We start from the raw sequence: 12,592 nt of genomic DNA, 5'->3' as shown, positions 1-12,592 counted from the left end.
TCATATGACTAATGTTTTTTTAATTTATTCCAAAATACACAGGTATTGTGAGTGTGTGTGTAACAGTAACTGACAGTGACTGCTAAAATTTGCTGTAAGATTTACAATCTACTTGCAGTAGGTTGAAGCAGATCTATACCTAAATAAATCCTGTCACTGTGCACATAATGTCAACCTCTATGTCCATCACACTACATACTTTTTATTTCCCTCTTTACCTCTGTTCTGAAGCTTTTACTAAACCAGTTTAATAATTTACAGTTGACCCTGTCAAAACAAGAGTTTGTGAACTTCACTACTGTGAGTACTTGACATCTTGAAATAAAGCAGCACAAAATCAAAGAAAAGGTGCTCAATCATATGTTGTTGTTTAATTATTTACCAGTTATAATGCTGAATGTAGTTTTTCCTCATTTTCCTAAAGAACAGTTGATTTTAAACAGGAAGTGTAGTGCCACCATTAAAAAATGCTGTTTTTATTGCAGTTGCATTGACAGTTAAACATACTTTCCTGTTAGCAATCTTTTGACACTGAGCTGTCCATGAAGGATGTAAAATGCTGGGATATGCCATGTATGCTGATGAACTTCTACACACGTGGAGCTGAATCATTCTGGTAATGAGACAAGTAAGTTTATTTTATTTCAGTAGGAACAGGTCATCCAAAATCAAGGATGTGCATGGTCACACTTTTTTAAGGCGTTTGGAGTCTTCACTTCTTGTGTGTTTCCATTCTTTTGCAAATACATTCTATTCCCATTTATCTTTTAGCTGTAAGGCTGGCTACAGAAGTCAAATACATCTCCCTTCATTTCATAAGCATAAGGGTGTTTTAATTGCATCCTTCTTCCGTTTGGGACCCAGGGCTCCCAAGTTCCCATTAAGTGTAATTGTTCCCAATGTGTGATAGATTTCACATTGGGTGCTTCCATAAACAACCTTAGTGCATGCAGCAGTAGCTTGAATTTGGAATGTACTTCTACCTGCAGATGACATATATCCTGAACACGCATCCTTAGGTGACCTAGCAGTTGTAGATATCAAGGATGCTTATTAATCCATATCTTTCAGAACACCTAAATCTTTAAAAGTTTTTGATTTGGGGTTCTACAGTTTGAGTGGATGGCCCTGCCCACTGGCTCATATGCACTTTGCATGTTCACTTTAATAGGCCATATTTTTGTATAAGCATTTTTTTCTGCTTGAGTTAAAATTTAGACTCTCCTGCCCAGGGGACATCCAACTCACTGCATTTGTTTGAGTTTTTGGTTTTGTTTGTAGTCTCCTTTAGGAATGTATCATTTGCCCATTTTCCCTACAGTTTGCCCTGAAACAGCTCCCTATGATCATGTCAGTTCAGTCACTAGCTGATTAGGCTGATTAGTTTGGCACAGAATTCCTGGTTTACCTGCCTTTGTGGCTGAGAAATCCTGCTTTAAAATGGTTGAAGTCTTGGCTTCTCATTTGTTAGGGAGTCTTCCCAATGGATGCTGCCTTGTTGAGCTGGGGAGGGGGGGGATCATGAGGGGTTCATGGGCACTTTCATTATAGGAACGTCCTGGAACACATGGTGGGAGTTCATGTCCCTCTACTAGTGCTAGCTTGACCTGCTTATAAAGACATCCAATCGGAATACAGTTAGACTTCGGTGGAATACATCTGTTTTATTCTGCCCAATTATCTTTTTGAGAAAAGGGCTCTTGGGCTAGTGTACCCACTCAAAGGGAACATCTTGCTAGTCTCCTTTAGTAGAGGATGATGAGGGAATACCTGCTTTTTCAAAAATTTATCTGAATAGTTATACTACTGCCCCTTTTTTTTTTAAAGCAGAAGATTGGGGCAAATTATTGTTTTACTCTTTTAGCAGTTCCAGTACAGTACACAGTACTGAATTTCTCCATCAAAGAGATACACGGCACTAATATTCTTCCAAAATGCAATGGCACTAACAAGCCAGGCAGCAATGTAGGACATTTTATTGTGTGGACTTTTATGTGTGCTGCTCTAGACCAGATTGTTGGTCTGTGTTTGCTATATGCTGAAATGCCCCACTTGATAGTGATGCAACTGAGGTTGCATTTGAACTGCTTTTCTTTGGGCACAGTAGCTACTGTGGCTAGCACTCCGACCTTGCAGGTACAACGTTTAAAATGCTATTTACATGAAGCTTGTATGTTCTAGCCATGTTAGCATGTGTTATTCCAGGCATTACCGTTTCCTAACACATTGGCCGCTTATTTTCTCTGCAAATTGGCCCTAGACTTCCAGGCATGTTAACTTAGAGCTTCTCAGGGGAATTGTTCTCCAATTTAATACTTCAAGCATTTTGGAATGCAAAATGCAGTTTTGACAACACCTGCCTATTCATGCTTTAAACTAGAAAGAATTTCTCTTTGCGGGATTTATTTTTTCCTTTGGTGACATTAAATAGATTTTTGAGAGATACTAAAACATGCATAAAATGAGGACCTACACATAAAACAAAAAAAAATCCACTTGTCTCAGGCCCTTTTGCTATGTGACTAATTGATTATGTACTGATTACAAAGACTTTTTAAGAGCGTTAAAAAGTATATTTACCTTTTACTTGGCAGCTTGCATAGGTTTTACAAAAGTTAACAATTTAACACACACACATGCAAACTGTTAGATTTTGTAATGAATGCAAATGTGTAATCTTCCCAAGTGGGCACCAAACAAAGCACCTCACACATTGACTTTTCTTGTGTAACTAATGATATTTCAGCATGGACACCTCTTATAATAATGGAATTACATATTACATTTAATATTAGGAACCCTGAAGGTTTAGATGCACTTCTCAGTGTGTGTTTGTATCCTGCTCCTGCACCACTAATTAGATTACAATTACCCAACACAACAGAGTTACTGGCCAGGAAACTCCTACAAATAAAAAAAGACTGTGACAGGAGGTTGGAGGTTTTCATCTCCCAACAAATTCCAATGTCAGCTGCTGCTAAAAATAAAAGAACATGACACAGTGACAGTTCAGTTCAACCACAACATGGCAGCTAAAACACGACAGGAGAATTCATACAAAATGAAGACGCTAAGATTTGTTGCTGCTGAAGCTTTTATATCTAAGCAGGAATATGCCAAGTTAAGCATCAGGAATATTGCTCATAACCTTTATCCTCTCCTATTGAAGGCTTGTTTCTTGAACGAGAAAGAAGAAATCATAACCATTCTAGTGGAGAACTGGCCACTGTCAGATTTCAACTTCAGCAAACTGCTGGGCAAAACAGTGGATTGTCCAGAAGACATTAGTCATTGGTCATGCCAACGATGCCTAACTGCATGCCTTAGGGGCTTGAAGAACTATGTCCTAAATTGTTCTCCGACATACTCCAAAAGACTCAAAGTGGTTGACCTTACAGGAATACGTGATGTTCAGTTTCAATCATGCAAATGTAAGAAGACTTTGGGGCGATGGGGAAGAACTCAACTGATTTCAGAAATCTGCTTTGAACTTCTCATTGAAATGCAAAAATCTGATTTCAATCCTTCCATTTTTGATGTTGATGTTGATGTCAAGTGTAACCTTTTTGTTACAGAGAAGATCTATGAGCTTGTGGTCCAAGCACTTTTAATGAGATGCCATTGTCCACTCAAGATACGATGTGTAGATTTTAGAGCAGACAGTTTGGTTTTAAGGAAGCTTTTCTACATCCTAAGACTTGCTGAACCCTCTTCTATACACAAACTGGAAATCGTTCACAATGTGCGCTTAGAAATATATCATCTGGAGGTGCTTTTCAACAATATCACTTTCACTCAGCTTAGCTCACTGACTTTACCAGCAAGCACGTTCAATGTTACTAACTATACAGCTGAAGATGAAGCAATTTTATGTACCATTGGGGAGAAACTAAGCAACATGGTTCATCTTACAGAACTATGTCTTTCATTTTCCACCCTTACAGGACGACTGAGGAAACTGTTGAGGTAAATGCTTACAATGTGATGCCAGAGAAATAATAAGGCCTTTTTATGCTGACGATTTAGATTTCCTCCAACAGTGCCTAGACAGCACCCATTTTTATTCTGTATGCATCTATTATAAAAAGGCCATGCTTTCTTTTTATAGTATATTACCCAAGGTAAAATTAAAAAGTTGAATCTAGTTTGTATTTAGTGGAGTAAAAGGCTATATGCCCCGTCAAGATGATTATTTCTGTCTAGTAAAATGTAATACATAAACCATGAAATGGAAGGAAATCAATCTAATGAAGTCATTGATAGCAGAAAAACACAACAAAATTGTTATTATAATGTTCTGCTAAACCTTATATTAATGGAGGAATAGTGAGAGCAAAAATAACTGGTCACCTTGCATAACATTAGATAACATCCACCTTGTGTTTCTGCCATTTGAGTGGATGTTAGCTAGATTTCCCTCACTTCCTGTCTTGTTGATGTGTGGGATCCAGGACAGGAAGTAAGAGACAATTTTCTACATAGGAACGTTAGTATTTGATGCAACTAAAATAGCACAGGATGCATAAAAAATGTTCAGCTGGCCTATGATTTGAACATAAAAATGATCATTAAAGTAAGATTGGTTATGAAACAGAGCAACCGTATCAATGCCATATATACATTGATAAGTAAAAAAACCAAGATGGAAAATGTTTTCTGCTTAGTAGACTGGTCTTGCAGATGCAGATGGTCTTTTGAAGAACTGTCAGATGTTTTGATCGTATCTACAAAGGATCTTCTATATACTCCTGCAAGTCTTAAACTCTCAGAAGTATAAGGTCTTTTTATTATATATGCTGTGTTCATCATAAAGCTCAAGATGAGATAGCAGGGATTTGACATGAGGTTCACTTCCCATTTGGGACCTCGTCTGCCAATAATTGGCCCAAGGTTTGTCTGCAGACTTTCAAGCCTCCTTTATACGTGTCTTGTCCATTGTGGTGCATTATCATATTTGCAATATTATTGCTTTAAAGAAGCCTATTGAGTTACAATCTGGTCCTACTTTTACATTTGGCATATTGCAGCACTTGTGCATTAGTTTTGAGTTTTGTATGACTCCTACTGTCTGTTCTAGAGTTGAAAGTTTCACTTTACTGCAGAAAACACCTTTGAAGCTGTAGATGTATTGCTAAAAGAATCTAAATATACTTTTATTTTTCAGTCCATTGAAGACACCACTTAAAGTGCTGGAGCTAGCAAACTGCTCTCTGAATCAACTGGACATGGCGTACCTAGCAAACAGCCTACATGCAGAATATTTAGAGCAGCTGGATCTCAGTGGCCACAACATTGCTGAGGTTTTTCCTTCCACGTTCTTTAAGCTTCTGTCCAAAGCCTCTAAAACACTGCAGGTTCTGATTTTGGAAGAATGTGATATTGGAGATATGAATGTTCATGTTCTTGAGATGGGAATAGTTCATTGTCTCAAACTGAAAGAGTTAAAATTCCTTGGAAACCCCAGCACAGCTATAACACTTCGGCGTCTGTTCAGGGTTCTTGCCAATCTGCCCAGGTTAAGGTACATTGAATTTCCAGTACCAAAGGACTGCTATCCTCCTGATGTCAGCTACCCCCTGGATGAAGCAAGCCTCGTCAAGTATGATCATCAGAAATATGAGACTATCAAACAAACCCTATGCCGAATTCTACGCCAAGTCGCTAGAGAAGATATACTGGTAGCCACACCACTGTTTGGAAGTTATGATTCTGCAATTGAGGAGACCGGCATGGAATTGGGAACATGCTTACTTACTTCATTTAAAGATGCCTTGCAGAGTTTCACTGCATCGCTACAAAAATTATAGTACAAAATATAGTAAACTCACATAAAATAAACTCCCTGAAAAGAAGGGCAACATTTTAAGTATCAGGGCTGATTGGTCCGCTCTAGAGGAAATTGTACTTTGGAATTTTACAAATTCTCAGGCCTAGATTGACCTTTTTCTAGCTGTTATTAGAGATATAAAGGCTGGTGAGTCTGAGAGAATCCGAAAAGTCTGTTCAGGGTTATTATTCTGACATTTCACCTTTAAATAACCTTTTATAGCAGAATTATATTTTCTACCATTTTTCTGCTGATCAGCACTGGATTTTGTTCTGTAAACAAAAAACACAATGTACAACAACGCATCTGTTTATAGCAACCTGCCATGTTCTAATTTACTTTATTAAGTAAAAAAATCAGATCCTCCCAACTGTCCCTGTTTGAAGTGACTATCCCTTTTAAAAAATAAATTCCACAGTCACCTTTTTGATGATTAAACATCTATAAAAAATATAGAATTTAACTTTCAAAAGTCATATTGCACTTAACTTTTTGTCCAACCTTTAAATTACTAAACCATTAAAAACAGTATAAAGGTCTTTTTCATTTTTTTTTTGCATAATAATTCTCCATGGGCCACGCAACTAAACATCCCTCACCCACAATTGATTTTCCCTCTACTATACACCAGGGAGCCTTCCTTGCAACAGCTAAGAGCTAAGACGATCAACGCTTCAACTCCAATATTATCAAATATCAATATTATCAATATTACCAAAAAGCAGTTTAAGAGACAAAACACTTTTTTTCTCAAAAAGCATACATAAGATTTATTGCCACATGTATAATAGGAAAATGTAAAATGTTTTTTTTTGCACAATAACTTACTTGGTTATACATACAATACAATAAAGGATTTCACATCACTAGCAGCATGGCATTATTGCAATTGCCAGATGATTCCCAATGGTGACGTGTTTCACAGTGTTTATCTGCTTCATCAGACCATATTTTATTAGCAAGCTATGATGAATTAACCCAACACTCATTTGCTGCCAAATATCCCCATAGACTATCCTCTTAGCCCAACACCTTTCCCCAAATGCTGTTCAGTAGAAGCCACACCACAGCTCAATGGGATAAACTCCCTGTCTGCTTTCATGTCTCCTCACATGGGCAACTTAGCAAGGATTTCTCACCAAACACATTAGTGTAAGACCTTGGTCCAGCACCAGTACTTGCCAGACATCAGTCCCCCAATCTAACGCCGCACTCTTCACCTATAGCAACCACCCGCTCAGCCTCGGGAGACTGGTTGCATTTCCCAGCACTCAGTTGCCCCCAGGACTTCTGTGTGCAAGGGATGATGCATGGACAAGGGCTGGCAGAAGACCAGAAGCCCATAGATAATGCAGCACCAAGATTTAGAGACAAGAGAGAGAGAGATTCAGAGAGTTTAAGAGACAAGTCCAGAATACAGAGCCAATGGTAATGCACGGGTAATCACTCCACCAGGTATTTATGGGCAAGACAAAAGCATAGTTTGGATCACAAGCAATATATGCTGGGGATGCTGAAAGGTACATTTTAGGCTGCACAGCTAAAGGGAAACAGGGGCTGCTATTTCCTCATTCTCTTTGCTGTTGCAAGTGACACTGCCAGACAGAATAAACAAGGTATAATATTGAGGCACACAGCACGGGATCGCTGTCCAGATAAGCGCTTCCTAACAATTAGCTGAACTTATGATCAAGATTGTTCTCATCAAACATTATAAGGCCTGGGAGGTGGGATAGCTCTAGGTAATTGTATAATATAAGGTGTCCATGGGGAGGTGTAAAGTCTGCTACTGTGCACGGGCCCCAAACTCACATAAGCAAACAAGGGCCCTTAAAAGGCATTAAAGTCAGTCCTGCACAGGGACTCCCTGTTGGCTGTGCAATCATGTGTGGCGCCCAGTGGCTGGTCATCCACTTGGTCACTTGCACCTCAGCATTTTGACTGCAGTAGTTTGCTGTACACCCAGGAGCTGTTAACATTTCACACTTCAGGGCCATTAGTGGTTGTCACACTGCAGCTGTCAGTACAGAAGATGAAGTGGGGAGGCTGGGAGCAGCTAACAGCTGTGGATGTTTACCAAAAGTCTGAAACAGGCCTTATAATTTACTGCTAATCCTCCTACTCGGCAGTGTAATAATGCATCTGGACAGGAGAATGTTTCTCTACATGGCTCTGACAATAAGAGAAACTTTACCAATAGGCTTCCCTGCTACAACAAGCCACACATGAATGGGAGGACATGTTGTACAATCTGTAGAAAGTTCTAATAGGCAAACAAAACATGGTGCTTAAACAACACACATTATGGTGTAAATAATTTCATTTAATAAAGCACAGAAATGTGTAGCACACAAAAAAAAATATTTACATAGTCTTTTATAGCAAACCAGACCTTGAAAATACCAATAAATTCCATATGGCCATGCAAATGTATCCTAATCACAATAGTGGTCGTCTGAGGAAAAACTGAATGACTGCCAGAGTCTGGGTCAGGGACAGCCATCTTGTATTCTTTCGGGGCAGACAGCAATAGCAAATACTATGACAAAAATCCTCATGTGGGCTCCTGCAGCTCTAGAGTAGTCTTTTACCCCATTTCTGAAGAGAGAATGACTGCAACGTTGGAAAGAACGTGTCACTATATTGGGACTGCTGCTTTTCTTCTTGCTACCATCACCCAACCCAGGCAAATCCAACAAAGCAGCTGCATTAGCCCTAGAGCTGTAGGACAGGCTATTCCCTCTTTTATACTGAGTTGCAGCGAGCCTGAGAGTATTCAGCTTTGAATATGACCAATAATGAAAGTCATGATCTCTATATTCACTAAGTTCAGACTTGTGGGCTTTTTAAAGTTTGCAAAGAGTGGGGAAATAATTTGCTTTTCTGTGAAAATCCCAGCAAAGCGATGCAGGTTATTCAAAATTTTCTACATCCAGTCCTCCAGAATTCTTGATACCACTTAAATAAAAGTATAAAAAAAATAGTGCCAACTCAAGTCTAGTAAGACATTTGAGGCGGCAAATTGAGTTATTAAATGTAAAATCTAAAAAAAAGCTACACTGCTGCTGCGAGCATCAAAAATTCACCCAAAACAATTTATTAACCCATATTGATATGGGTATGTGCGGAGGAACTTCTGCATCACCAGGTTCAGTACATGCGCAAAGCAGGGCACATGTGTTATGCGGCCCATGCGCAGCGTGGCCACAAGTTTGTCGCACACTATGTTGCCTGTTGTGAGCCAGGAGGGTGTCAGCCAAGCCTCAACCTCTGTGCAAAGCGGACAAGAGTTCTCTGGTGGTGTGACTCTTCTCCCCCAAGGACACCAGTTTCAGCACTGCCTGGCAATGCATGTGCTTGAGGGAGCCGTAGTGGCGTGCTTGTCTAACCACAGTGTCCTTTGTTGCTGGCCTTTCAGGAGGAGTGTCGAAAAGAGAGGGTTTGCCGGTAAAAGGAGAGGTGAGGAGGGAGAGGTCTGGGGTGGCCCTTGCTTTCCCACCACACCCCTCGGTGGGGTACCAGGTACCTGCCTCTTGCAAACTACCGCCCACTGAGCTATGCAAGACCACCAGTGAGCAGTGAAGGACAGGTAGCGTCCCACTCGGTGCCTGGTTGTCCAGTTGTCTATGGTGACGTGGATTTGACTAGACACAGAGAATGCCAATACCTGGGAGAGGTTACCCATTACATGTGCATGAAAAACTGGGAACAGCTGTGCAGGAGAAGTAATACCTGCTTGATTCATTCCACCGACGCTCGGCACAGGCCATCAGGTCACGGAAGAGAGCAGAGTCCACAATGCAGTATGGCAGTAGCTGCACAGCCAATAGTTTGGCTAGACGTGAATTGAGTTCCATGACTCTTTTGTTGGTTGGGCCCATAGCCTGATGCCTTGAACTCCAGTAGAGTGGGTCGAAGGGACTGGGAGCTAGGGGGTCTGAAGGGGTCACTAAAGTACCTATCTTTCAGCGACAAACTTCGTCTGATGCCATGAAACCCGTGTCCAGAAGCTGATACTTCCTCGCAGCTTGAGGTCTGGCTGTCAACAACCACCTGAGACGTAGTAGCAATGACAGTTGGAGGTGTAGAAGGAGTCAATGGAGGTGGAAGAAGAGACAATGATGTGGTTACACCTCCTTCAAAAGAAGGCAAGTACTGCTCCCACTTTGGTTTGTGGTTCTTGCGCATGTGGGAAAGCAGGGATGTTGTACCCAATGTGATCCGGCCTGTCCTCTGTGAATCTGCCTGTGGCAGAGGATGAAGATTGCTACACAGCCGTCATCGTATTTCAGCATGAAAAAGGACCACACTGGAGAGGTGCGTGCAACCACTCTGCTGCTCTTTTTCTCCTACAGTGGCAGACTCTCGGGGAGTATGCCCCCTGCCAGATGTGGAAGGTTGCCAAACGCCATGCCTTCCCCTGCATCTACCATTCATCTTTTACTTATTTGGGAAAAAATGCACCTGTACCAAACAGTTTCTTTGGAAAATAGCAAGTGCTATCAGAATAAAATATCTGTATTTTTTTGAGAGAAATTCAGAGACTCTCGGGGAGTATGCCCCCTGCCAGATGTGGAAGGTTGCCAAACGCCATGCCTTCCCCTGCATCTACCATTCATCTTTTACTTATTTGGGAAAAAATGCACCTGTACCAAACAGTTTCTTTGGAAAATAGCAAGTGCTATCAGAATAAAATATCTGTATTTTTTTGAGAGAAATTCAGAATTTTTTCTGGCTTTTTTAAAAGATAGCAAGTGGGATCAGAATGAAAAATCTTTTTTGGAGAGTAGGACAGAAGTGTTTCTGCCTTTTCTTGCTAGATAGCAAGACGTAGCATCAAAAACTGCACAATCTGTATATTTCAAGATATACAGAAGGCTCCTAACCTGTCCATGTCACAAGGCACTTCTCTTCCTGCTTCTTTCTCTGACACAGAACACAAGATGGAGTGACTAACCCCTGCCTCCTTCCCTGTATAAATGCCTGTGCTCAGATCTCTCCTGATTGGGCAGTTTGGCCTTGCGGTGCATCCTGGGAGTACATGATTTGCTCCCAGCTGCGCCATTCCAGAAATAGTCGCTGTTCCCACCCCCTGCATTTTCCCTCGTTTGTTCAGTGGGAAAACAACCTAATGGCGAATTACAAGGCCGTTCTCGCTTAAAAGTTCAGTAAGTGAGAACGGCCCTATTTGCCGAAAGATCGAACTTACAAATCTCGCTCACTCGTCCCTATTCTTCACAGATTGCCAAAAGTTTTTTAAATAAAAAACAAATATGAAATTAATTAGCAGCTATAACATTTAATAAAAAGACTGTGTCTCATGGTATTGTCAGGCTGTTCCATACTGTCTATGCAATGATGCTATCTCACTACGGATCAGCACTCCTTAAGAAAACCTGGTGGGCCCAAGCTCTCCATGACACCATGGTAATGCTGAACTAAGTGCAGACACCAGATCAACATAGCTCAGGTTAGAGTAGAACTCCCAGCCTCCCAAGTAGGGATTACAGGTACACACCACTGCACTCAGCTGGAAAAATTTGCTCCTCCAACTGATTGGAAGTCAGGCCTGCAAGATGGGTCCCCATGTAGCAGTAAATCCTAGACATTAGCAGTGTTCAGTTTAGAATGTAAATCTTTGTGTTTAATTTACCCCTGCTGTAGAATCACCAGATTTCCAGTGAAGAATCCCGTCCTTAATCCAGAGTTTAAACTTCTTTTTCTGCAGACGCAAAGAGTGCCCTCTTGTTCTTTATAATGGTCTGAAAGGGTGATCATATCCCCCCAAAAACGTCTCTTCTCAAGGACCTCATGAACCACTAATATCATGGACTCCGGACTGTGCATGTGCGCAAAGCCATATGTCACCTAAAGGGGTGAAAACACTTCGCGCAGAGTGACGTCATGATGCCAGAACCCACCCACTCTCCCGTCTCAGGTCCAGAGACACAACCCGCCCACTGCCCTGAGCCTGCGACAGGAACAGGAGAAATGGTCTGGGGCTCTGCCAGGTGCGCTCCCCCCCAGCAGGGTCCTCCTCCTGACCCCGCTGTGGCGCTCTCTGGACAGTACCACGGACCACTATTCGCCAAACAATGGCCTAGGCTACACTGTATTTTCTATTAAAAGGTGTTATACCACTATTGATCAATATAGAGGCTATATTCTGCTTTCAGTCCTTTCAAGACTGCACCCAGCTGGAAACATTTGCTACTCCAATCGACTTGAAGTTAGGCCTGCAAATTTTGTCCTGTATTCAATACTCCATAGGTTCACTTTTTTGGTACTGGGCTACCCTGGAGCAGTTTCATGGTCCTAATGGCACCCTGAAACACCATAAAAAGAAAGAAACGATGCGGACCCAAAACTCACACTACTGATAATGAAGTTAGACACCAAAACTCCATAGCTCATTCTAGTTTTTAAATCCAAAACCCAATATAAAATTTATAGGCAGCTATAAAATTTATTAAAAAGACTGCGTCCCATGGTAAGACTGTCAGGCAATAGGGGGTTGTGAATAATAGATGTCAGAACCGATGCTGTGGAGGATAAACTGTATTTAATTTTATAGGCCCGCCATAGATTCCTAGTAAACAGCAATGGCGAGAGCAAATCTTTATCTGCCAGTAGGAGGGAGGAGCTCCAAAGCATCACATTAGGATGGATTGGAAAGATCCAGGATTCCTCTAATTCCCTACAAATAGTGGCGGAGTGAAATGAGGTCCAGAAAGGCAAATAGCGTAAATGGGCCGCCACGTAGTA

General features: G+C 41.1%; 1 protein-coding gene across 1 annotated transcript; it reads left to right on the top strand.

Moving 5' to 3' along the window:
• The first annotated feature begins 2,987 nt into the window (after positions 1-2,987).
• LRRC14B (leucine rich repeat containing 14B) lies at positions 2,988-6,696 on the top strand. The gene is made up of 2 exons (XM_072428489.1): positions 2,988-3,966; positions 5,165-6,696. The coding sequence occupies exons 1-2, from the start codon at positions 3,026-3,028 to the stop codon at positions 5,805-5,807; spliced, it is 1,584 nt and encodes a 527-aa protein (XP_072284590.1). The 5' UTR covers positions 2,988-3,025; the 3' UTR covers positions 5,808-6,696.
• Positions 6,697-12,592: the final 5,896 nt, after the last annotated feature.

The sequence above is a fragment of the Pyxicephalus adspersus genome, chromosome 12, assembly GCF_032062135.1.
Source record: "Pyxicephalus adspersus chromosome 12, UCB_Pads_2.0, whole genome shotgun sequence".
Taxonomy (NCBI): domain Eukaryota; kingdom Metazoa; phylum Chordata; class Amphibia; order Anura; family Pyxicephalidae; genus Pyxicephalus; species Pyxicephalus adspersus.
This window is presented reverse-complemented; position numbering and strand designations above follow the sequence as displayed.